General features: G+C 39.3%; 1 protein-coding gene across 5 annotated transcripts in view; it reads left to right on the forward strand.

Moving 5' to 3' along the window:
• The first annotated feature begins 15,209 nt into the window (after nt 1–15,209).
• MAP2K1 (mitogen-activated protein kinase kinase 1) overlaps nt 15,210–26,670 on the forward strand; it is a 64,648-nt gene continuing 53,187 nt past the window's right edge. For 2 of the 5 annotated variants that reach the window (XM_075069734.1, XM_032766084.1), the window contains exons 1-2: nt 15,498–15,584; nt 16,701–16,771. In XM_075069734.1, the coding sequence (XP_074925835.1) occupies nt 16,704–16,771 (68 nt within the window). In that variant the 5' untranslated portion in view covers nt 15,498–15,584; nt 16,701–16,703. Of the gene's footprint in view, nt 15,585–16,700; nt 16,772–26,670 lie in introns of all 5 variants that reach the window. The other 3 variants (XM_032766083.2, XM_032766081.2, XM_075069735.1) reach the window with 3 other exon arrangements.

Here is a 26,670-nt window from a genome sequence, read left to right on the forward strand (position 1 = left end):
CACGGTCCTCTCGCGACCTCTGCCCTTCCCGTCAAAGCTTGGCGCGCCTCTCGCCGTCAGTGATGAAATCTCGCGAGCGTTCAAAAACACCGCGCGCGATGCGCTCTCGCACTCCTTTGCCCCTTTGTGTTTAGGACTCTGTTGGCGCCAAAAATCTCAACCCAACGGGCTCGTGCGCTTGGTTTGAGGGACTTGGCGCGTGGTGAAACACCAGGGCTTCTCTCTGGGCTCTGCTGAATCTCTAAGTCCCTCCAGCAACAATTCGCCTTTTTAACCAGGCTTCACCTTAGTATTGTGTTGTTCTTGGAGACCCCTTATAGTCCTGAGTCAGTAATTCATTAATTGCTAATTGATCGGTTAATTCAGTAATTCAGGCTGATGGAGCCAAATGAAGTAGTGTTGTGACCTGGCACGTTAATCATTAATTATTTGATGGCTCTAAGGTGACCAGATGTCTTGATTTGATAGGGACAGTCCTGATTTTGGGTCTTTTTTTTATATAGGCTTCTATTACCCCCCACCCCTCTCCCAGTTTTTCACATTTGCTGTCTGGTCACCCTAGATGGCTCCCCCCATAATGTTTGACAGAACTCTGTCAAGGGCATGCCTCCACTAGGAGCCACTTCCCTAGTGCAGCCAGGAGCATGGCTCACTTTCTGGGCTTAGGTCTCTGAAGTTCTTCTGTCTAAAACAAATGATCTTATGGAATTACCTGTGTCTGTGATGTTTGATGCCACATGAGGGGAGGAAGGGGAGGCTCATAAAGCAGAAGCTAAGGATGGCTCTGTTTTACAGGATTGCCAAACTCAAGCATTCAAAAATTAAAAGTCAAGCCTGCCAAAGATCATTAGCATTGTTCCATAATACACTGTGGGCTCTTTTTATTTTCCTTCTGGGTTTTGAGCCTTTTGGTCAGTCTCAGGTCATGGTTTCATGCATTTTTCATAAGTTGAGGGCTAGGTATCCACACCACCCCCCAAAAACAAATTACCATATAATTACAGACTTTCAGGACTTGGGGCTTTAAGGAATACATAAGTTACTGAGAGAGTTAACACTGCATCAACTATAATAAAATATAATTGAGCTACACTTCAAAAAATAGGATTGAGACTTTATCATATAGTTTACCATAGGCTGCCTATGTTGCTAGAATCACAAATATAGTCACTTTTCAACAGGTCTCAGAAATGTAAAGTGCAAGGGAAAAAATCATTTTCCAGTCTTTCATATTCCCATACAAATATGAGATAAATCTTGACATAGTAAATTTACTTGTCATATTAAGAATAAAATACATTATCAGATAAAACAACTCACTTTTCAATTAAGCAAAATAACATTTCTATCTTTCAATTAAAAACTAATTTTACATCTGATACTGTAAAACTGTTTCATCACCAACTGCAGGAACATAATATATAGGCAAGAATGTATGTAAAATACTAAGCAGACTATTTGTTTAGTAGCTGTTTGAAACTATTAAAGGTCATACATGTTTGTCAGCATTCCTGTTTGCATTTATTTCTCTTTCTAGATATTGTGTCAAATCTATTTAATTTACAGCAGTTCACTAGTTTGAAAAGAAATATAGCCAAATAAATATTAATAGTAACATAGCAAGTGTGGTGCTTACCAATCAAAATACATAACGTGCTTTACATAAAAGTGTGTACATATATAATAACTAATTCACATTTAATGTTGGTTTCAATAATGACATGTGAAAGGGAGCATAATTACTGAAAATAAAAATTTCATAAGCCATAGCAACATAGCTCTTTGTACTACAAATTAATAAATAATAAAAATAAAATCACTATTTACACATTAACAGAAAATCTCCACAAAAGAAGGAATCATATTAATAATTTACATATGGTGGGTGAAACGTTAATACATTGTTGATTCAAAAGTGTTACTGTGTTGTAATTTTTAATATATTGTTATCTAAGAATTAATTGGTTTTGGATTACTTAGGCTCTGCTAATTAAGGGGTATATCTTTGATTGTGCCAAAGGTGGAAAAGTTGTTTTTCCAACCATTTGCTTTTACGAAGTGTGAAGATATCTTGATTTATTCAAAGCCTTGTCTACATTAGAAAAAAATTATAACAATTTCTCATAGTTCCTAATACTGATACAGCTGTATGAGGTTAGCAACATTAGGATCCCTAACTCAGACAGCTCCTTGGTATTGGGAGCTGTTTTCAGTAACATATTAATAGTGTTCCCTGTTTTCAGTTTTTATCAATTTCTAGGAATAAATTACCAGGTTTTTTTATTAAAGGAGTTAAATTTTTACTGATTTACATCTGTTTAGCAATCTACTCAGTATTTTTTTGGGTACTTATATTTGTTAAATACTAACGCTTTAGGTGATTGTGTCCTGCAGCTCTGAAATTGAAGCAGTTTCACAGAAAAACATACAACACATATACGGTAGTGGAAAAAAATCAAACAATGTTAATATCGCACTATGGTTGGCTCACAAGGAGATGCTGCTCACCTATTTCTTTGCATCCATTTAGTGCAGCACTGAATTTAATCAATCATGGGGTGAAAACAGAAATTGGTGTCTGAATGCCTATTAAGAAAATCAGTGCCTATAAGAAAACCCATAAAGATGGGAGTGAAGAGGATATTAGTTGACACGAACACATCATAGAACAGAGCTTGTTAGCACAGAAATCAAATACTTTCAGCAAAGTCCATTTTGGGGGGGACCCCAGGCTGGATGCCCTGGACAGCACCACCCCCTCCTCCTCCTGGTCTTTGTCTCACTTCCCAGGCAAAGTGTCACCTGGTCGCATTCCCCTCCTGGGTCTCAGGTTACGAAGGGCATTGGACATCACTTACATGCAGACACTTTGAGCCTCATCACCTGCCCCCAAGGGTCTCAGCAAAAGTCACACACCCTTATTCCCATCGCCTAGGCACTGGTGCAATACACAGGGAAACTGAGGCACACACAGTAAGACTCACATCAACTTGCATACAATATAAGGAGGAAAAGTCCACTTTGTCATAAGTGCCATAGGACAGGGTCTCTGTGTTCAATTGTATCCTGCAGGCAGTGATCACGCTGTTATTTCTAAACCAGTAATAAATATGTTTAAAATAATAACTATTATTATTTTGATTGAGCATTTGAAACAAATACCCCTAAAGCAGAGCAAAACCATTATCTCATTCCAGAAGAAATCAAAGAATTTGTACCACAACGATGCAAATGTAAGTGAGCCTTTGCACTCTAAACTAAAGGGTCAGATTAGGAAAAAAGAGCCGGTGGTATTCATTCAGGATCTGCTCACAAAGTAACCTCTGCACATGTGAGTAGGCAATATGAAACACTGCTCAAAGTAGATTATGTGCAAATGCAATGTGTAAATACTCCAAATATGACTATGCTACTGTTTGGCTCCACTGGGCTCTTTGAGTTTGTCTCCTCTTTGATCGTGCTTCAGTATGCTATTGGGTTCCTTGGACCTGTCTCCTTGAATTCAGGAAGAAATAAGTAACGGTATTTCTCAAATACCACACTCTTATGAGAGGGGACACACCATTAATTGCAACTGTGCACATCTGTGCCATCTTCTCTCCATTCTTATAGGAAGAATTAAATAGTCAGCAGTGTTGACATTTAGATTATCATCTGTCATCACACTGTAGAGATCAATAAGGTAGTTTGCAACAATCAGAGCAAAAAATTTCTACAGTGCTTAGTTCATTGCTGCTGTTATAAATATGAAGCAGAAACTATCAAAAGATTAAAGCAAAGTCTCATACAGAATGTCCGTGTAACAAGTATATTGATTTGTTAGAGTAGAATCTTTACACAACTTTACATAAATAATTTTTAATTTACTTAATTAAATAGAAAGTGTATGGCATGTGACATTGATTGTTTTTCCCAGGGAAATTAATAATTAGCCACATGTGGATAAAAATAATAAGTTCAAAAAACAAAAAACAGAACTTGCCTGTATTATTGAAAGGTCTTTTGCTTTTTAGCTGTAAATGAGTTATAGATGCTACTTGCTGCCTTCAGTATTGAACAGTAGTATTTTGTCTGAAAAAGTAGAGAATATTAGCAGTGTAGTTTCTATTTCTGAAATCTTCCTTTCCAGTTTTGTTCTCCGGAGCAAACATGACAAAAACAGCCGAGTTTAATGTATGGCATAAAAATGTAAAAAAATGGAAGGTTCACATTTAAATTATTTCCAAGTTTGTTATTCCAAATTCTACTCTGAATTAATTTAACAACATAAAATATTATACTTTCAAGTTCTTTTTTTTTTCCTGGTGAATAATATTGATTTTGTCTATGCTGTTTGTTTTTTTTCTGAAATTGATCCTTTCACCACTAAATAGACTATATACCAGTCAGTCCTACATAAAGCTGTGCAGGTGCCTGAACAGTAAAATTCACGGTTTTATGTATGCAATCTAGTTTTAGAAATTGAGCTAATTTGGTGGTTCAAATTACAGTGTATAAACCACTGTTGCGAACTTTGATGCCGGAGAGGAGAAATATATCCTTAAAAGGGCCATATACTCATACTGGATGGCATGTGGGGTGAAGATAATTGTAACCTATTTTTAAAAGTTCTGTAAAAGATCCCTGTAAGACTTCCCTCCGTGTACCTCAGTGTCCCCCATCTATAAAATGGGGTGATACTGAAATCCTTTGCAAAGTGCTTTGATAGCTATAAATGAAAAGCACTATAGAAGAGCTATTTAATTATTTATTATTTGAACCTTTAATTATCCAAACCCATTAACTATCCCCATTATATTTATGTAATTGAGGTTGTATTGTATAGTCAAAGGAGAAGGAGTGAAGTGGAAACACATATACACTATACAGTATAATAACAAAAGCACCAAGAGTTAAGGTTGTGGGAGGAAGAAATAATTTGCAAAGTGCTAGCAAAACACACACATCTGATGCTCCAATGCAGACTCACAGGCCAACAGCAACATCTTTGCACAATTGAGAAGTTGAGTGGTTTATTTCACAAAGCCTTCAGCCTTTGTTCTATATAAGTCCCTGTGCATGTATGGGGTGGGTGGAGATGATACCCATTGGCAATGCTTTCAAATACTCAGGTCTTATCTTTACTAGGAAAACAAAGGTGTTTTGTACCACATTAGTTAACTTGGTAAAATCCCAATGTAGGCAAAGCAGTTGTTTTCACATATATTAGCTAGTGAAGTAAACTCAGATTCCTTGCCAGACCTGCTCAGGCATGTAAAACTATAAACTGCCATTTCCACACTAGGATTATTCCAAGCATTAGTTACCACATTAGCTAAGCTTACACATGGTTAAAAACTACCTTTTTTCATAGTGTGGAAAACGCCCTCAGGTTTCTGGGCTGATTTGATGGCATGGTCTGGTACAACTTGGTGCATATTTTAATATCTTACTAACCTTTTTCCACAGAAATCAAAATATGGCCCCTTTTTTACCTTGGTTATTAAAACAGGTAGCAGGGACACCTGCCAGCTCACTCTATTTTGGAGGCATAGTCCTTACTTTCATTAATGTCCATTTTCTATACATGCCCTATTTATATTTTTTTTTAAATATTGGCAAACACCCATTTCTGCTTTGGCTTTTTTAAGAGTTCTCATATACTTCTATCATAAACATTTTCTTCAAACTCAATCATTTTTCCTACATGTTAAAGGTTTATTTTTAAAAAAACAGACACACATATATGAAAAACATTAAAAATTTATATAATTTTAGTTTATGTTTTAAGAAAAAATGCATTTTAAAATCTGTTGGAGTTTTTCCAGAAAGGATTAGCAGATTTGGGGCCAATTCCGATCTCAGTTACACTGATGGAAATTGATTAATTTTAGTCTAACTGGTCTGGGTCACTTTGTGGTGCTAGATTCTGCTCTCAACACTGCTGTAAATCTGGAGCAACACTTCTGAAGATAGATTAGTGTAATTCAGAGTGGAATCTAGCCTATTGTATGTCCAACAGAATTTAAAGTTTCAGTGACTTTTAGCATTAGGCCTAACAGACTGGTTTAGCTAAATATTTTTGCTAATTACTTGACTATTGACATCTTGGTAAATTAGAGACCAGTTCTTCAAACCTTTACTCCCATGAGCATTTTTATTGCTAGAAATTTGGGATTATGTATCTGAGTGAAGATTTACAGGACTGGACCCTCATTTATTGCATTTTTTAATGTAATTAACAAGTAAGAGTTAATAAATTGGACTTGTTCCTGTAATCAGATCAATGCAGAGTCCTATTGCCTTAAATGAGACTCTGAAAAAATAATGGTCAGCCTATGCAGATCAGATTGCAGAATCTGGGCCATTGTTTTTAATAACTTGATATCTACATGCCATAATATTATTTTATTTGTATATTCAGTCAATTCAGAATATATTTATTTTCTCATTTTAACGCAAAGTGGCATATTATAGACCTTAAAAGATAGAGGGTTAATAAAACACATTTTCCTATTGCTTTACAATATTTCAGATTTGTGTTTGCAGTACAAGTATAGATTTTACCACAGGAGGGAGCTGTCTCTTACTCAGATATTATCAGTTACTTGGGCCTGGGGAGAAGCTGTAGGTTTGATGATCAGACCTGTGAAAATAATAAGATAATTTTACCTTTTGTAGTTTAAAAAGGGTAGGTAGCTAGAAGTGATATAATAAATTATTTTGTTATACAAAAACAAACAACACTGAAGGGAGAAAGTAATTCAAACACTAGGAGAAATTCTGCACCTGACAGGAAAAAATATTTCCTCTTTGCACAATTAATTTTTTTTAAATCACCTTAATAAGCCAGGTGATTCTAGAGAAGAAGACAGAAAAGAACTCCAGTGGAGGAAAAAGCAGCAGACTTTTAAAATTGCATTGGCAAATTTGTGAGACCATAATTAGGGCAGGCAGTCACTACAACTGCATGTGCAATAGCATTATTTGTGTATGCAATCATCAAGTTAGAGATCTAAGTGTTCTGAAATTATCATAATTGACATCAGTGGTTAATTGTGCATGTAATTGGATGTTCACAGTTAAAAAGATCTGGCTAATTTTAAAGTAATTTTTGGTGCTTGGTGAACAAATAATTTTTGATATTCATTGCATAATGAAGATTAATTCAAAGATTTAGATAAAATAAGACTATGTTAAAGCAATACATTTTCATAAGCAAATTTAAAGTGGAATAAATGGGTGCTGTAGAGAGAAGCTCTAGAGGATAAGAAAAAGGATTTGGAAAATAAAATGATAGCTCATGTATTATCAGAAGAAAAAGACACCCTGAAATGGAGGCGCTTCTAGAAACTAAGAGCTGTTTTCTGGTTATATGAAAAAATAAGTTTCATAACAAAAGAAAAGCTAACAGCCACAGTGAGAAATGGCTACATCTATTTCTTGTGACAGATAAATCCACTTCTATTCTAGAAAGAATTCTGTCAACTGGGTTATCAATGGTAAGCATATCCCATTCATGTTGAGGAATAGTACATCTATATCAAGAAGGGCCTGCAAGTCAGGACACTTGTCTTGAATTCTATTTCTGGCTGGGGCAAGTTATTTCACCTTTTGTGCCTTTGTTTCTCTATATGTAAAAGAGGGACCTGCCTCACCCAGGCCTTGTCTTTAATAAGAAAAAAAGTAAGTTTTTAACGTTAGTTAACATTTAAAATCCTAATGTAGCCAAGACAACTTGTAATTTTAACATTTTAGTTGGTTGAGATAAACCCTACGCTCCCCACAGAGGTTTACCTCAACCAGATAACACTTGTTAACACTAAAACTGGCTTGTCTACATTAGGATCCAGATCCTCAGCTGGTGTAAATTGACATAGCTCTGCTCCTTGGATTCAATGGTTCTGTGCCAATTTACACCAGCTAAAGTTCAGGGACTAGGCTTTTAACATGTTAGTTAGCATTCATTAGCTAACTGAAGTGTCAAAATATACCTTTTTTCCTAGTGTAGACAGGGCCTAAAAGATGTATGAGGTTGAGATAATGTCAGAGTGAACATCCTCTGGCCTACTCACCAGTTGCATACTCAAATGACATACAGACAGTGATCTACAACAAAGGGGTACATTCAGTAGCTTGCCTCTTACAGAAATCTCTGTATGAAGGGTTGTCACAGATTTACTGAAAAGATGCATAATTGCTTATAGTGACACTGTCCACTTGAGATGGTTTAAAACTGATTATTTTCATAATTTTCAGTTTTCTGATAGGACACCCTTTAAATACTATGTCTTGAATTTTAAAAAATACAACTTTGTAAAGGAATTTTTAATAGTTTTTCTGCTTCTTTATTGATGTTTAAAGAGGTCTTTTGTGCTACTAGAAAAGCAAATAAAATGCTGAAAAAAAAAAAAGAGATAGAGCATTTGATTTTAAGGCAGAATAATTTTCTTGATAATTAATACCTTTTAGATTGGCAAATCGTTGCATAAATTATCTCCTAAAATTGCATTCATGCTATAATTAAAAGGTACTTATTTGTTTTGTGTAGCATTTTGTTTCTGTTGATATGAGTGCATCTGGAGTGATGGAATGTGAACTCTGCTATTAGCTTTTACAATAAATGTGTTATAAATATCACTGAAGATTGTGTGTAAGGGTAGTGAACACACTCAACACCCATGGTGATTTCAATGCTAAGATTCAAGATAGTATCTATTATCTATTTATTATCTCCCTGACTTTCGCAAGATAATGCCTTGCGTAACTAGAATTTTGTGTAAGTCGGAAACGTATACCCGACTACTATGCAAGAAAACAAACAAACAAAAAAAACCCTGACGCTATTTCTAGCTTACAGAACTTTTTCTGTAACTGTGGATTTGTTTAAGTCGGGTTTGTGTAAACCCAGAGGGCGTCTGTATGCTAAAAGAATGCTTTAGAGACTGAGATCCTAAAAATACTAGCAGATAGCACCCATAGATGTGTTAACTGGATCCCAGGATACAGTGTGTTAGCCTTAAGGCTTTACCTCATTTATTAAGAGAAAACACTGAAATTCTTTTCAAAGCCTACAGCAGGGGTCAGCAACCTTTCAGAAGTGGTGTGCCAAGTCTTCATTTATTCATTCTAATGTAGGTTGTATGTGCCGTTAATACATTTTAATGTTTTTAGAAGGTCTCTTTCTATGTCTATAATATATAACTAAAAAATTGTTGTATGTAAAGTAAATAAAGTTTTCAAAAGGTTTAAGAAGCTTAATTTAAAATTAAAATGCAGAGCCCCCTGGACCAGTGGCCAGGACCTGGGCAGCGTGAGCGCTGCTGAAAATCAGCTCGTGTGCTGCCTTCCGCACACGTGCCGTAGGTTGCCTACCCCTGGCCTACAGCATAGTTAGTGATTAGTCTTAGAAGAAAATGTGCTACTGGGAGGGTCTGATCCAAAGCCCATTGAAGTCAATGGAAAGATTTCATTGTCCTAAGACAGTATCAGTTTTTCAAAATTAAACTGTTATTGAAATAGATATTATATTTAATAAGTTATTTTGATTGCTCACCTTATAATTAATGAAAGTAGATTTGGGCACTGAATCCAGAGCCTCAATTGTGAGCCTTTCTGTGCACTGGCACAGAGGGGCAAAGGTGAATAATGAATGAAACAGGTATCTGTCCCCACACAGGCCATCTCTGTCTCTGGAGTCTGTGTGGGGTGGAGAAAGAGCAGCTGCTGCCTGGATGCAGTGGCATCAGTAGCGGTGGAACAGTTTTTATAGTGGGGGTGCTGAAGGCAATTGAATAAAACTGTAAACCCTGTATATGATGGAAACCACTTTAAGCCAGGGGGTGATGCCACATGCCCAGCACCCCTAGTTCCAGGACCCCTCAATAGCATCCACAGCCATGTTCACATTAAGTATCATTGGCAGGGGTGCCAATTGGGGGCAGACTGCCTAGGGAGGCAAAAGGGTCACTTTGACCCAGGCTTCTAATTTGAGAGGGCCCCCAAACCAAGGGGCATTGCCACCTGGCATGTGGGGTTGCAGCACCCACTCGTCTTTGACTGGTGGCCCCTCTGTCAAGGATCTGCTGGGCCAAACCTGAGTGGTGCTGCGATCTCACCTCCCAGGTCACAATGTGACTCACTGAAATTTGGTCCAGCAGCCCTTCCATTACATTCAGTTGTGCATACCATATGGAAAATTACTGGGGCGCCCTTGCCTGGCTTCTCCTCCTTTGGCTCAAGTGGGCAAGGAGTCGGTGGCCAGGGACTGGAAGATGGCCACTGCCAAGTAGTCTTCACCAGCAAAAGATGAATCAGGAATTAGGAGTTAGGAATTATTGGCCTGGTCTACATTTAACAGGTAGGTCAACATAGCTATGTCAGTATGGTATGTGGAAAAAACACCCTCCTGAGTGCTGTAGCTATGTTGATCTAACCCCCAGCTTAGGCACAGATCTGTCAATCGAAGAATACTACTGTCCACGTAGAAATACCGTTCTTTATGCATCATGACCTCACACAAACTGTACATGAGACATTGCATAGTGCAGAGCAAAATGGCAATCTCTGCATACTAGGGATTGCTTCAACCCTATCTGCTAGTGATACAAATCCATTTGGGGGTCTCAACAACCCACAGTTGGGAACAACTGGTTTAAACTTTAAAGCTATTAAAGGAAGTAATGTGAGGATAATTTTTGAGATTGCTAATATATCTGGCTTTGAATGTTTTTTTCTATAAATTGTACTCTCTCAATCTATTCTTGTTTTTCTAGAGCACAGAACATTATTGAATAGATAACACTATCTTGGTTATGCCTTTATGTTCACTATCATGATGTATTAAAAAAAACAGAATTTTTAAAACAAATACTGTGAAAGTTAAACTATGGCAGCTCTGCATTAACCACAAGAGTTTCAAGAACACATAAATATTAAAACTATCAGTGCATTACAACTAGTCATTAATTTGAAATTAAATATGTCCTTATATTTAAACTGAAGAACTTTTTATACATATAAAACATAACTTGTAGACAAATAATAAAGATTGTAACTTTCGTTTAGTGCTAATTCTCATTGAGTGTATTTATTCAATGTAGTTAAAGCAATGTGCTAATAACAGCAATCTTTGTACCGGTCTTCACGCCCATTTTCATATTTACAATGAGTTATTTTCTAATTGTAGTCTTATGGTTTTATTTTTATTTCAAGTATTTATGGGGAGAAATACTTAGCAACCATTAATACCTAAATTCAAGCTAATGTTTTAATTATAAATACAATAGGTTCAATATAAAGTATCCAGAGTAATTATTTTATATGGGGAGCAAAATAAGTTGTGCTCCGTTTAACACTGATTTAATAATGTAGGCTAATATGCAAAGACAGTATTTATGGGAGACATTTGCTAATTTAATTGCTGCTAATATCCTCATAATTCCATTTCACAGTACTTCTGAGAAATATAAGCATAAGGTTACATGTCAATAGCAGATTAATTGACTGGATGTTGACAGTTCCTTTTTTAATCCTGTTTTAAATAAAAAGCACAAATTAAATGGCTCTCATCTAGTTACAATACAGTGACGTTCTTCTGCTTAATTTATTATGTATTAGCTTAATTGTTGCACCTTTCAAACAACCATTAACCTACAGGATGTTCTGGTGACATGGGACCCTAAGAGTCACCTTAAGGAGTTATAACCATTTGGAACAGCTTTAAAAAAAAAAAAAAAAAAAAAAAAAAAAAAGGCCAACAAATTATTAGACTGCAGCAAAGAGGAAAAAGCAGAGCTGGATTGTGTGGGTTTCCTGTTGCCTTTCTGGAAGCATTGACACTGCAAAGTATCTTGCTACAAGGAAACATCTAAATGCTAAGATGCTTTTAAAATACATATAACATTGCTCTTTCACAGAGTATACCATGTTCAGTGAACTGGTCTATCATGTCATCCAACCCTCATAACTCCATAATAGTCACAACATTCATATTCTGATGGGAATCATGTCTTCCTCTAATCTCACCCTCTGTGTCACTGGACATAGCCCATTCTCCTTTTGAGAGAGAGATGTTTCTGTATATTTTGCTCATTGCTCTTGTCTTGTAATCCCCTTTTGATTTATAGTTTTAACCAGTGGCACCATTTTGGATTTTGGGGGAGGAGGGGGAAACTTTAACCATGATTCCATTCCAGGGGGTACTTAGGCACCTGAAAACTCTAGGTTTTTTTTGCAGGTAATAACTTAGAAATTAGCTGACAGGAACACTGTTCCTAATTCCTATTTGGTAAAATCCAGGCATTCACAAAGGAATCAGTGTTTCTGTGTCACAGCCTATGGACCTGACCCAAAGCCCATTGTTGGCAAAGGAAAGACTCCCACAGACAAGTGGGACTAAATGGCAGAAAAAATGGCCACACTGGGGTACTGCCATTTACTACAAAATTAGAGAGTTGGGGAAAAAATTGAAAGTGTTAAGTGTAATTTAAACAATGTTTGTGGCGCTGACAGCTCATGCTTGTTTCTTCACAGCAGGGAAAGGTTATAAGTATTCTATTCTTCAGCACTGCTCTTGCAGCCTGGTTGTGTGTGTGGAAATCAGTTCTACATCTTTTAATTCATTTCACTTTCAACATCCTAGTGCTCCAATGTTTGGGTTTCAAACACTGCACAGGAATCTTGGTTTAAGAACTATTTCCAGTCAGATACATAGCCTTTTAAAAAGGTTTTGGAACCTTTTGTAGTCTATGGTTTTATAACTTAGGTTTGTTTTTGTTTTAAATAAGTTATAGATGCTGGAACTAAGGGTGCAGCCCCTGGCTTGAAGTGGTTTCCATCATATACAGGGACAGCACCATGTCTGCATGATATCTAGATTATTCTTAGCCATAATATTTTTGGAGATCTTTCTAATTCATCATGAAAGAAATGTTCAGATTATGTGTTGTAACTTGGTCTTTCACCACTAACATAAAAGGAGCTGAACTACAGGGGTTAAGATGAACATTTTAAAGTTTGTCAAAGGGGAAAGTAGTATTAGAGAGAAAGTATGTGCATTAATTAACAGATGGGAAGGTGGGTGAAATTAATGATGGCTCAAAAGTAGATGCGGTATCAAACTTAAAAAAAAACCTCTTAAAAAGTTACTATATAATTAAATGATGGATGTTAGTAGCATGGATCTGTAATACATTTTGGCAGCCAAATCTTACAAATTGTTCAGATTGGCTTGGGTTTATGTGCACTGATGGGTTACAAATAGTTATGATAAATACAAAGGATTAAGTTGGAAGGATCTGAGAGAGTAATTAAATTCATGGATGGTACTCAAGTTTGTGAGACTCTACCACCCTCAGAAAATATTAAAGAGTAAATAAACAGGAGCTAAGTTTACTTACCAGCTGGATGAGAAGGACATACAGCACAGCAGACACACATCTATAAAATGGCTGCATAAGGGCAGCAGTTGCTTGTATCTGCACAAAGACCAGGAGCTCCTCAAAAGCTGTTCTGGGAAAAAGGCTCTAGGAAAGTGCCACCCTGAAGAAATTTGGTAAGATCAAGGCATTCACAGAGGAATCAGCATTTGCGTGTAACAGCCTGTAGAGCCCTACCTGATAACCTGATCCAAAGTCCATTGTAGGCAAAGGAAAGATTCCCACAGACAAGTGGGACTAAATAGCCGCACTGGGGTATTGCCATTCCCCAAAATATTGGAGAATTGGAAAAAAAAGGGAAAGCTTTAAGGGTGATTTAAGCAATATTTGTGGTGTGACACCTCATATTGGTTTCTTGACAGCACGGAAAGATCGCAGGTGGTCATTCTTCAGCATTGCTGTTGCAGCCTGAAACTTGGGCTGTCTGTGGGGATCATTATCTCCTGAATGCGTGCGGGGCAGCAGCTCCCCTGCCCGAGCAGCCTTGTGTCTACTGATGTCACAAGGGCCTTGCTCCTGCCTTTGTAACATGTCAACCCGTGAAGGTAAGGGGCAGTTGAGTCTAGACAGATCACGATGAAATTTGCAGCAGGCATCCTCTGACCAAGCACAGAAGTTCCTTCCCCTGACCACTCCCTGAGCATGTTTGGCTCAATGAAAAGAATGAGTTTGAAAAAAGTGCTACAGAAGCTACCAGCCCTGCTATTGGCTCTGCCAAATACACCTCTGCATTCTTATTGGCTGAGCAAAGAATAGCCAGGCCAGGGCGGGGAGGTGGGTGGGCACAAAGCCCGCCCATGTCGAAAGGCCCATCCCCTAGCCTTGCAGGAGGGACCCCTGGACCTGAGTATAGGGGACAACTAATGAATAGCAGGGTTAGGAGCGAAGGTCACACATTAAGAACTAGGGATCCAGAGGGGGAGACTGAGCAGAGAACCCCAGACAGGGGCGGGAGGAAGAAAAGAGACTTTGAAGTAGCTTGGCTCTGGCTGGGGGTGGGGTGAGACACTCAGTCAAGCTTCCCCTGCTGGCTGGAGTGGGGAGGGGGAAGAGAAGTAAGCGAGGCCAGCAACGTGCCTGCCGTCGCCTGTGTGTTTTGCTTTTGCTGCTGCAGTTCATGCCAATCAAGAGATGGAACCAGTATGTCGGGAGGTCGGAGTCTAACCCGGCTCCTGATTTCATGACAGCCCCAGGAGCCAAGCAGGAGTTTGCATTGGCTGGGCCTTTTGTTCTGCGCCAGGAGTGTCGCTTGCTGCTCTCACTCCCGCTGGGGAAGGAAGGAGGCAGAGGAGCAAGCAGCGTCTCCTAACGAAACTCGGGGAGGGGGCTATAGCTCCTGCCACCCTCCCCAAATGGCGCCGGAGGTTAACAGGACTGGGGTGCGGGTGAAGATAACTGAGTGACTCCAGTCCCTTAGTTCTTGCAGACTAGGGGCTCTGTCCGAGAGGTTCCATTCCCACGGGAAACGGGTGCGAAGCGGCGCTGCACTGGATGCACTAGTGAGAATGAAGGGAGAGAAACCCTGAGCTCTGTGGCCTGGCCGTAGCAGGCCGGGATCCGGAGCGGAGGGGCGCCCTGGAGCCCCAGGCCAGCATTTTTCCGGTTCCCAAAGGAAAGCGCACCTTGCTCTCCACAGCTACGCAGGCGCCAGGCTCGCACCCCTTCCCCCGGGCACTTGGAGGGGAACTACGGGCAAAGGCCAGGGTAAGGGCAGGGGCTTCCATTCAGATTCACTTCCCAGTGCCCATCTGCAGCTGCGCCACGCTTGCGCACTGGGGGCGCCCGAGGAGTTCGCACATGCGCAGTAGCGGAAAGGGACACATTTTGAGAGCGGGCAGTGGTTGCTACCACGGTGCGGCTCGGGGATCTCCTCGCTGCTCACTCGGGGAGTGGCCCCTGGCGCTGGTGGGCCAGGAGCAGCTAGGAGCGTCCCTTAACTCTGCTTAGCTAGGGAGAGCCCGCTGGCTGGTAGGAGCGGGAACTGCCGGAGGAGCCCCAAACTCTGCCTAGCGGGAGGGATCCCCTGGAGCTGGCCGGAGCAGGAAGGGGATTTTCGGAAGTTTAAGCTCCATTATTCCTATTTAAAATGCCTAAAAAGAAGCCTGTGCCCATTCAGCTGAACCCGACTCCAGATAGCTCCACCATCAATGGGACCAGCACTGCAGAGTGAGTACCGCCTCTCTGGGGTTTGGGTGTTACTTCTGTCGCGGAGTGGAGAGGGAAGGTGGGGGTGATGAAGTTAAAACACACTACTTGCTCTACTGCTGTGTCTATGGGGACTGTGCTCCTAAATCTCTCAGTGTGGGGATAATGGGAAACGTTATTCCTCCACACTCTTTAGGACTCCATCAATGCAAAGTGAGCGGATGTTATTTTACAGGAACTCCTCAATCTCGGTTAAAAAAAAATGCACACAGCAAATGTTAAAGGGTACTATCAACATGATTCAAAAAAAACACCTACCGTTTAAAAAAAAACACACAAAACCACAGGTTCTGTTAGAGCAGCCTTTTATCATGGCCCAATTTAAAACAAAAATCAGTTTTTTTCTCCCTTGCTGATATATGCCTTTTCAGAAAGGACAGTGTATCAGGCAACACAATTTTGTCAGAGATGCGTAAAGTAAAACAAGGTGAAAAAAATTGAGAAAATATTTTATAATTTAAGTTACAGGTTTGTAATTCTAGTAGATACAAAATTTTCAGATGGAAATGGAAATGTGATTTTCAAGTTAATGGTATCGTTTTAATGTATATACTGTAGAATAAGTACTTAACAAATGTCAAGTACATTTTTCTTTTCTAATAGGAAAATTTTATATATGTAGGAAAAGTAAGTTGCACTGGAAATTGGAGTGTCATTTCCCCCCTTTTATTCTATGATAGACTGCAGTCCATTTTAGTAAATCTGTCTTTCAGTCACCTCAGCTGTCACATTTGGTTAAAAATAATACTATTGTGGAAAGTAGATACTACATCTGAGCTTTCCTGGGTATAATGAAAACATTGCAGGGGGAAAATAAATCGGGAGGGAAATAGCTGTACATGGTGGAAAGGAGGGGCTGACTAACTGATTTTGATTCTTCATTTAACAACAACAAAGATTGAAATCCTTAAACCGTTACACTTTAATTATGGGTTACCTGTGAATTTATGGGTAAGGAAACATGTTTGCTTGAGAAGCCTGTATTTAAACAATCTGTTGTGTAAAAAAAAATGAAGTATTACAAAAAGTTTGCTAAAGACAACAGGTTTGCACTCATCACTTCATTCTTAACCTCAGGTTATGAGAGAGATAAATGGAGGTTTGAAATACCTACATTCCCTGGAATCACAGGTTGCTGTCCCAGAAAGGTCAGTTCAGCCCCTCTGCTTTCTTAGGCAGATAAAATGAAGTTTGTGGGTGGGTTTTTCAGAGGACACCTGAAATGGAGGTCCTGTTAGTCATGTGGGTGTCATTGTGACACCCACAACAGTGACAGGTTTTCAGATGAGCTCAGCTTCCATGGTTACCTATATAATACTCTGATTTTCAAAACTATGTAGCAGCCAGTAGCTCCCATTGTGACATTTATAACCAGATTTTCAGAAGCATTTAGTATGCATTGTGCTGATCTTTTTTTAAAAAAAAATCTAACGAACTACTTTGGTGCCTAAATGAGAGCTGACTTCTTCTGAAAATCTGTCTTGGACAGCAGGTGCAGAGCTCTTCTGAGAATTCTGACCTAAGTGTCACATGGGGTTTGCCCTGGATTGCTTGGTAAAGATTAATATAATGATATTTATGTAACATTTCCTGTTGAAGGACCTTCATGGTGGTTAAAAATTATAATTTGCTGTAACATTACACATCTGTGAGAGGTGGATATCGTTATCCCCATTTTACAGAGGAGAGGCTGAGGCACAGGTAATTTTTATTTTGATACCTAAAATTAAAAAGCACCTATTAATTGCATCTCTCCAATATTCCTGCTTTCAAGGGATGTTACTCCTTTTAGTTGCAAACTTCCATATAACATTGTATTCAGATTTGGAGTCCCCTCACTTCTCTTGTTGCAAGTTATTTACATAAGAAAAAAAGAGTTATGAAACTAAGGTTATACAGATTATGTTGGTTACACTGAAGATTTGGATCTCACTGCATTTTCAGTTTCTTATAGTAATAACTGTGTGTTTCCCCCTTCTCCCTCATTTTGGATCTCTGTTATATGTTGCATCTCATATTTAAGCCTTGGGAGGTTAAGAGGTATACTAGGTGCTTTTGATGGCACAATTAATATAAAGAGCAAATCCAGCAACCTGCCCATACTTACACAGAAAGAATTAACTAATCAAAAATACTCAATTCTCCCAACAAATACTAACCCTCATTGTGGTACTTCCTGTGTGACTTTTGATGCATGAGGCAGAGCTGGGAGTGAATCCCAAATCTTACTCCACTTCTATGACTTATGAGACCATATTATACTTCCTTTTGCTTTCTACCTCTTCCTTTCCAAGTTCTGCCATGTCATGATTGGTTAATGCCTGCATTCTACTGCAGCAGAGTTGCCTGAATTTCAGTAGTGCTGTATGCATATCATTTGTACAGTTTGGGGATTCTATGGGAAGAGAAAAGTTATGTGTTTGTAAGATTATTACCTTTTTGACAGTTAATTTGCTAGTTTTATGCAGTCCTGGACTATTCAGTTGCTGGTCATTTGAGCCCCTAGTAGTTACTCCTTTGCTGGCCTTGTACACATACTTGCCAGTCTAGTGCCATTGTCCTGGTTGTTCCAGTATTCGCTTTCTCTCACTTGTTCTGTTGTATAGTGAAGTTTTTAAAATATATATACTGCAGAGCCTGATTCTCATTTACACTAATGCCCCTTTACAATACCAGTGGTATAAAAATGGCTTTAGTGTAGTGGACATTAAGGGTATGTACACTGAACATTTAACCCCTGAATTCCTGGGGCTGTTGCCTACAACCAGTGCTTCATTCCCCGTTATGTGGATTGTTTGTTTTAATCATTCACCCAGACTATTTCAGATTCATCTGGGGCTCCCCAATGCACTTGTCAGCCCACCACATACTATGAAAACTTGGTGCAGGTCCTCTGTCAAATTGTTCACTTTTATTTTTAACACTACCCTGAAGAACAGTCTCATAGGAGGGGGGATTGCACCACTGCTGTACTCTTTGCATCCACTGCTACCCGAGGGAGTAGCTACACCAAAGTGGAACTTAGTGCAATACTGACCTGATTCATGTTAGTTTTATTGTAATGCTGCTGCAAGTGGGGAGCAGAGAGTAAAGAGAGAGGGCAACAAGCAAACAGAAAATAAGCTAACTAATCAGAGTGGAAATAATTTTTCTTTCTCCTACTAAGCTTTTTGGGATAATTCGTTGGCTTGATAGCCAGAAAAAACAAGGAAACAATGTCAATTTTTCATTCCCCTAAAACTTCTGCATTCCCTTCCTTCATTTGAAACTTTGGAAGTGTTCCAGGTCCATGTGAGATTCAATATACCTATTCTTAAGGCCAGGCTGGATTGAGCATCCTAGACAGAATCTATTCAGTGAAATAGAGAGAGTAGTTTTAGAGATAATACTTCTTGTTAGTCTAATAAAGTTTCTTGTTTTATTGTTAGAAGAAAGCGACTCCATGTGATTCCTAGGCTGTGTCATCACTCCAAAAAACAAAGTGTGTTTTTTATATTGAGATGTAAATTCTAGTGGAGCCAAGGCACAGGTAGTTTTTACCTTGATGTAGCTAGTCAAGGTAAACCCCAGGTGAAGAAGTATAGAGATGACCTCTGCTAGCAAAATTGAGATAAAAACTACAGTTCCTTGTCTCCACTAGGATTTCATATCGAGATGCCTATCTTGATGTAAAAACACTTTATTTTTCTTGTGAAGACCAAGCCTTCACGTGATAGTCCTATGATGGAAAATATGAAATGAAAGCACAGTATTGTCTTAGAACTCCCAGCTTGTGATGTCTCCTGAGCACTTCTGTCCTCTTAATTTTGCACTGCATTAATGACTCATCTGAAACACAACAGCAGAAGTCCCAGCACAACTAGCAGCAGCAGCACACTATGGGTAAATCTACACTTAGAGCTAGAGGTGGGATTGCCAGCTTGAGGAGACATACTTGAGCTAGTGTACTAAAATAACATACCTGGGACAGTGCAAGTGATGGAACAGGCTAGCAGCCCTGAGTACATACGTAGGGTCTCTGGGGGTGCATGCTCAGGGCAACTAACCAATCTTACCGCTCACGCTGCCCTAGCTACATTTTATATCAGGGGTCAGCAACCTTTGGCACACGACTCGCCAGGGTAAGCACCCTGGTGGGACAGACCAATTTGTTTACCATCCGCGTCCGCAGGTTCGGCAGATCGTGGCTCCCACTGTCTGCGGTTTGCTGCTCCGGGCCACTGAGGGTGGTGGGAAACCATGGCCAGCATATCCTTCGGCTGGCGCCACTTCCTTCCGCCCCCATTGGCTTGGCGCAGCGAACTACAGCCAGTGGGAGCCGCAATTGGCCGAACCTGCGGACGTGGCAGGTAAACAAACTGGCCTGGCTCTCCAGGGTGCTTACCCTGGCAAGCCACGTGCCAAAGGTTGCCGACCCCTATTTTATATTTAACATGCTAGCTCAATGAGAGTGAATGCAAGTGTGTCTCCTGGAGCTGGGAATCACATCCCTAACCTCAAGTGTAAATGTACCCTAAGGGCTGACTTACAAACAAGTTTGCACCAAGTCAGCTAAACTGTTTTCCTAAACCCAGGCTAGTTATTTTAGTGGAAGTCTGTGTTCGAATATTTACTTTGGAATAAAAGTGGCTGAAGATAATTTAGTTAAAATTGGTTACACCAAGAAGCAACACCTGTGCAGTGCGTGATGGCTATGAGGAGATTGGTATAGTTACACCCTCCAAGATAATCTTTCACTAATGTTTACTAGGTGTTTTATTGGGGCTCATTGGAAATGATCAAACAAAAGAATCTGTATACTGTTGGACTATAATTAAAACTGATTAATTCAAGTAAACTCCATAGTTTGTCTAAATATTGTAATAGCCTCAGAAAATTGGGTAAACTTATATCTGCAAGAATACCTATTCACAAAAGGATCTGTAAAGGAGAAGCTGGATAAACTTGTCGGGTCTAAACTACATGTAAAGAGACTGGTTATGAACGCATATGGTATTAATAGATCTTCTAAAACCATGTACTAGATTGTTGTAATGTTGGTAGTAAGCACTGTCCTCTTTTTGCCATTTAAGACACGTAGGTTAATTTCTCTTTCCCCAAGATGACTTCTGTTCCCTTCTGAAAACAGCCATTAATCATAGAAATGTAGGGCTAGACAGGGCCTCAAGAGGTCATCTAGTCCATCCTCTCCCATCTCGAGGCAGGACCAAGTAGCCATCCAGCAATGTCTGGCATTGCTGAAGTACTTGCGTTTTTAATTACAGAGGTACCACTTAGACCTCTCTTGATTACTGTGCTTGTTTGTCAGACATACCACCAAAATGCCTGCCTACTAATGGGGCAGTTCTTAAGTTTAATTTTTACCTCGATTAAGTCGATAATGGATACTCCCCTTTCTCTGACACTTTAATCTGGACTTGTGTGGAGTGCCTAAAACTGTGAGGCCTTGCTGATGAAACCGTAAAAACAATGTTAAGTTTCAATTACAATTGTATTGACACTCATTTGGTATCATTTTTGTGTATTGTATCATACAAAAGTTTTAATTGCATAAGAACAGCCATTCTGGGTCAGACCAATGGTCCCTCTAGCCCAGTATCCTGTCTTCCAAGTGTGGCCAATCCCAGGTGCTTCAGAGAGATGAACAGAACAGGTAATAATCAAGTGATCCATCCTCTGTCATCCACTCCCAGTTTCTGGCAAACAGAAGCTAGGGACACCACCCCTGCCCATCCTGTCTAATAGCCATTCCATTCTAAGCTATCCTCCATGAAAGTATCTAGTTCTTTTTATAGTTCTGTTTATAGTTTTGACTTTGACAACATCCCCTGGCAATGAGTGCCACAGGTTGGCTGTGCGTTGTGTGAAGAAGTACTTTCTTTTGTTTAAACCTGCTGCCTGTTAATTTCATTGGATGACCTCTGGTTCTTGTTTTATGGGAAGGAGTATATAACACTTCCTTATTCACTTTCTCCACACCAGTCATGATTTTATAGACCTCAATCATATCCCCCCTTAATATTTTTTCCAAGTTGAGAAGTCCCAGTCTTTTTAATCTCCCTTCATACAGAAGCTGTTCCATACCCTTAATCATTTTTGTCGGCCTTCTGTGTACCTTTTCCAATTCTAATATCTTTTTTGAAATGGAGGACCAGAGCTGCAGGCAGTATTCAAGATGTGGACATACCATGGATTTGAGTAGAGATGATATGATATTTTCTTTCTTATCTATCCCTTTCCTTGTGGTTCCTAGCATTCTATTAGCTTTTTTGACTGCCACTGCATATTGTGGAGATGTTTTCAGAGAACTATCCTCAGTGATTCCAAGATCTCTTCCTTGAGTAGTAACAGCTAATTTAGACCTCATCGTTTTCTATGTATAGTTGGGATTATGTTTTCCAGTGTTCATTACTTTTCATTTATCAACGTTGAATTTCATTTGCCATGTCACCCAGTTTTGTGTAATCTCTTTGTAACTCTTCACAGTCTGCTTTGGACTTAAAGGTGATTTGAATTGAAATCTCAAGTTAGATTCTTGTTTGTTTCTGGATTTCCAGAATATTTAATGTACAGAAGAATATACTGTATTGGCATCTGAAAGTATGCTGAGCTTCTCCAATTCAGATAAAAGAAATGATCTCTGCACCAAGAGGATAATTCCAAGTGAATTTCACACATGATGCAACAAGGGGTAACAAGACAGTAGGGTGAGATATAAAAGAATGGAGAGGGGCACCATCAATAAAATTGTTATTACTGAGCAAGACTAATGACTGTGTGATGAAAAAATATTTTTGAATGAAATAAAAAAGGAATTAATAAGTAGAAGATTTAATTCTTGGAGGCATTGTATAAGAAGTGGGTTTTGGGAGGGATTTAAGAGTCTGCAAAGCCACTATCTTCTCCTGTTTCAGGAAAGGTGTTTCATGCATAGAGAATGGCATGGAAAAAAGGCCACGGGTGATTGCGGACTATTTCCTTCTATAGGGAGATTGATGCTGCTGCAGTCTGTGCAGCAGGAATCGATTTAGCGGGTCTAGCCTGGCACTCTAGCTCTCCCAGAAGATTAAGGAAAGTTGAGCGGAGAGCATCTTCTGTTGACTCAGTGCATTGAAAATACTGGGGTAAGTCGACGTAGCTTGAGTTACCACGGGGATAGGCAACCTATGGCACATGTGCCGAAGGCGGCACGCAAGCTGATTTTCAGTGGCACTCACGCTGCCTGGGTCCTGGCCACCGGTCTGAGGGGCTCTGCATTTTAATTTAATTTTAAATGAATCTTCTTAAACATTTAAAAAACCTTATTTACTTTACATACAACAATAGTTTAGTTCTATATTATAGACTTATAGAAAAAGACCTTCTAAAAACATTAACATGTATGACTGACACGCGAAACCTTAAATTAGAGTGAATAAATGAAGACTCGTCACACCACTTCTGAAAGGTTGCCGACCCCTGAGTTAGAATAATTTAGGTCAGCTTACTCCTGTAGTGAAGACAAGCCCTGTGAAAGAAGGAGAGAAATAGGGTATAAAGGATGGCAATATCATTGACAATGCAGAGTTGGGCAAAGGATGAGATACCGTATATACTCGATCATAAGCCGGTTCGTTTATAAGCCGACCCCCCAAGGTGGATAAGTAAAAATTATTTTTTTTTATGACCCATTCAAAAGCTGACCCTATAATTCAGGGGTCAGCAAACTTTGGCTCCCAGGCCATCAGGATAAGCCACTGGCGGGCCCAGATGGTTTGTTTACCTTGAGTGTCTGCAGGCACGGAGGTAAATCTAAGTAAACAGTGTCCCGGCTCACCAGCTGCTTACCCTGAAGGGCCGGGACAGCAAATGGGGGAGGGGAATTTTTGGAGGGGGAGAAGCTTGGGAGTCAGGAGTAACCCCTGTGACCACCCCCACATAACCCCACCCCTAGACTGGGAATCCCACACTCTCCCCATCCCATCCCTTCCCACCTTTTCTGGGGAGGGCCAAGGAAGGCTGTCTCTGGCTTGGCTGGAGCTGCTCTGGCAGGCTGGGCAGTGTGGCCGCAGCTTGCTCCAGTAGGCCAGACCAGGCGGTGCAGTTGCAGCATGTTCCAGAGGGCTGGGCTGTGCGGCACGGCCGCAGCATGCTTCGGTGCCCTGGCGGTGCAGCCACAGCCTGCTCTGGAGGGCGGGGTCTGAGCAGCACGGCTGCAGCCTGCCAGCTCTGGAGCTGCAGCTGCTTTGGAGGCTAGGGGGAGAGCAGCATGGCCAGAAGCGGAGAGACCCACCTCTCCCTCTTTATACGTGTTCATAAACTGACCCCCTTCTCTGGTGCTTCCCTTTTTTACTAAAAAAAAAATCAGCTTATGAACAAGTAGATACAGTAATCAAATATTGTTTCTTTTAGTCTTTGTATAATGGATCCAGTCCTTAGGCATATTCAATGCACAATTAAGAGTAATTCCTGAGGAAAATTTAGAGTAAAGAAATCTTTGCAGCACTGGGCATATTTTAGCCTCTCCTTGCAGCCTGTTCATTCTGTCAAATGGGATTAAAGAAGCCACTGAGTAGCTGGCACGATCCTCTGCTTACTGTTGCCTGTATTTGATGGCCAGAGAAGAGTTCAGGAAATTATCTCATGCAGAATTGGCTTGGAATTGAATTCATAATGCAATTTGCAAATGAACTATAGTGACTCATTTCATATGTACCTCACAGGTTTCTCTTAGCCAAAACATCCTGGGCCAAAATCCTCCTCAAGAAAATTTTGTGTTATGCCTAATGGAGATAAAAAGGCACCTTGACTCCAAGCAGCACTGCTGTTGTCTCCAAGTCTGTTTTATAACATTCTTTCATTTTTACACCCCCCCCCCCCCCCCACCCACCGTATTATGATGATTTTTCTTTTGCCATTGCAAAATTAACCTAAATGAAGAGTGTAACAGAGTTAGATAGATTGGTCTAGCTCCTGGCAAATCTAGTCCTCTGAGGAATTGTTCTATGTGGGGGAATCATTAAGAAGTGTAGGGCTACCAAAGTCTTTTTTACCACCATGTCTTTAGGCTTCCTGCAAGTGGCTTTAGACAACATGATTTAAAAAGCAAACAAACCAAAACCCACTGCTTGTCTCAGTAATGCTCCCACTGTATGGTTTTTTTTTAAAAGCTCAGGTTAGAAACAGTCCATACACAGAATTCCCACTGACTTCAATGGGAGCTCTGAGCTTGGAATACTCTTACCAGATTAAACTCTAAAGCCTCTGAAAAATGGAATTTTATAATTAAAATAGCTGAATAGCCATTATAGCTATCTTTTATATATACAATTGTAGATTTAAAAAAGCTTCTCTCTTAAGAGCTTATGTTAAAAGCCAGCTCCTTGTTGATAACAGGTTAACCAGTCTTTCAAATATGTGTGGTACTTAGTAGACTGGGCATTATGAGTTCAAGATAATTCCAAGTTAACTATGAATCTTTTGTTATTAAATAGATCCTTCAAATTCAAATTAAAACCCTCCCAGTTCAAATCTGCACGTGACTGATATTTTCCTTAATTGCATTAGAAATTTAGTTTTAATAACACTAAAAAAGGATAATATAACATTAATAATCTAATATCAAATAGTGGATATTCAGAATCTGCAACACTATCTTAATTTTCTCCACTGTGACTGGGTATATGCATTTACAAAAAAAACCCTGATAAGTAAGTAATTATTTCAAACTAATACAAAAATATGCACAAACACTAAACAAATTAAACAAAACTTACATCATTCATTCTGACAAAATAAAGCCTATCCATCTGGTAAGGGTACAGAAGGATTTTCAGAGGCTTAAAACTGATGTTCCAGCTAGTAGGAAGTCTTATTATACACTTCTGCCTGTGTGACAGCAAAATATCAAAATATTAAAAAATGAATTACAATAAAATCACTAAGGCCACGTCTAGACTATGCGCCGTATCGGCGCGTTAAAATCGATTGCTCGGGGATCGATATATTGCGTCTAATCTAGATGGGATATATCAATCCCTGAGCGCGCTTATATCGATTCTGGAACTCCACCAACCCCAACGGAGTTCCGGAATCGACATGGCGAGCCGTGGACATTGATCCCGCGCGGTGAGGACGGGTGAGTAAATGGATTTTAGATATTCGACTTCAGCTACGTTATTCACGTTAGTGTAGACCAGCCCTAAGACAATTTTGGCTTTGTTTGGTAAGTATAAATAAATTAAGCATCAACAAAACTGTTTTGTTTAGCGAAGTAAGCTACAGTATAATGAACTGGAGTGGGGGAAAAAGCTTGTTAGATCACTTTTAAATTGTCTAGTTACAGTCTAAATAAATGTATATAATTGTTTCCTATACTACCAAATTTGCAAACACTATTATTTGTAAGCTCAAAAACTTGTCTTTTTCGCCAACAGATGTTGGTCTAATAAAAGATATTCCCTCACCCAGCTTATCTCTATTATCCTGGGACCAACAAGGCTACAGCTATTTCTGAGATACTTTACTGCATTAGGATTAATTGCTTTGTTCTTCTGGATATATACTGAAGTACTGTATAAACATGATTACTTTCGTAATGCATTTCTCTCTAAAAGGCTATTTTTCTTTACATGCAAAATCTGTGGCTTTATTTTAATAAGCAAGGAAAGAGGTAAATTTCTGTTTTAAACAGTTAATATACAGCAATAGAGTTAAAAGTGAGTCCAGCATCACATCAGGGATATTATAACAGAGCACCTATAGTTCCATACTGCTACAACCTACTATATCAAAGACCTTTTAAAATATTTTAATTACTTAAACTTTGTATTAATTTGTATAAATACTTAAACCCTAAACAAATAAAAGTTCTACTAGAAATGTAATTGATTCAGTATCATGAGAATAATGGCACAGGTTTCCCACAAGTTAAAATATTGTCCGATTAAGCAGTAAAGTCACAAGAATGCTTTTTAGTTTTATTTATTCATTTGTTTTAACAAAACTCAAGTGTTAAAAATATTATCCTTGCTGATCAAAGGACAAATATTCTGAATTCATTCTAGTC

Source organism: Chelonoidis abingdonii, chromosome 9, assembly GCF_003597395.2.
Source record: "Chelonoidis abingdonii isolate Lonesome George chromosome 9, CheloAbing_2.0, whole genome shotgun sequence".
NCBI lineage: Eukaryota > Metazoa > Chordata > Testudines > Testudinidae > Chelonoidis > Chelonoidis abingdonii.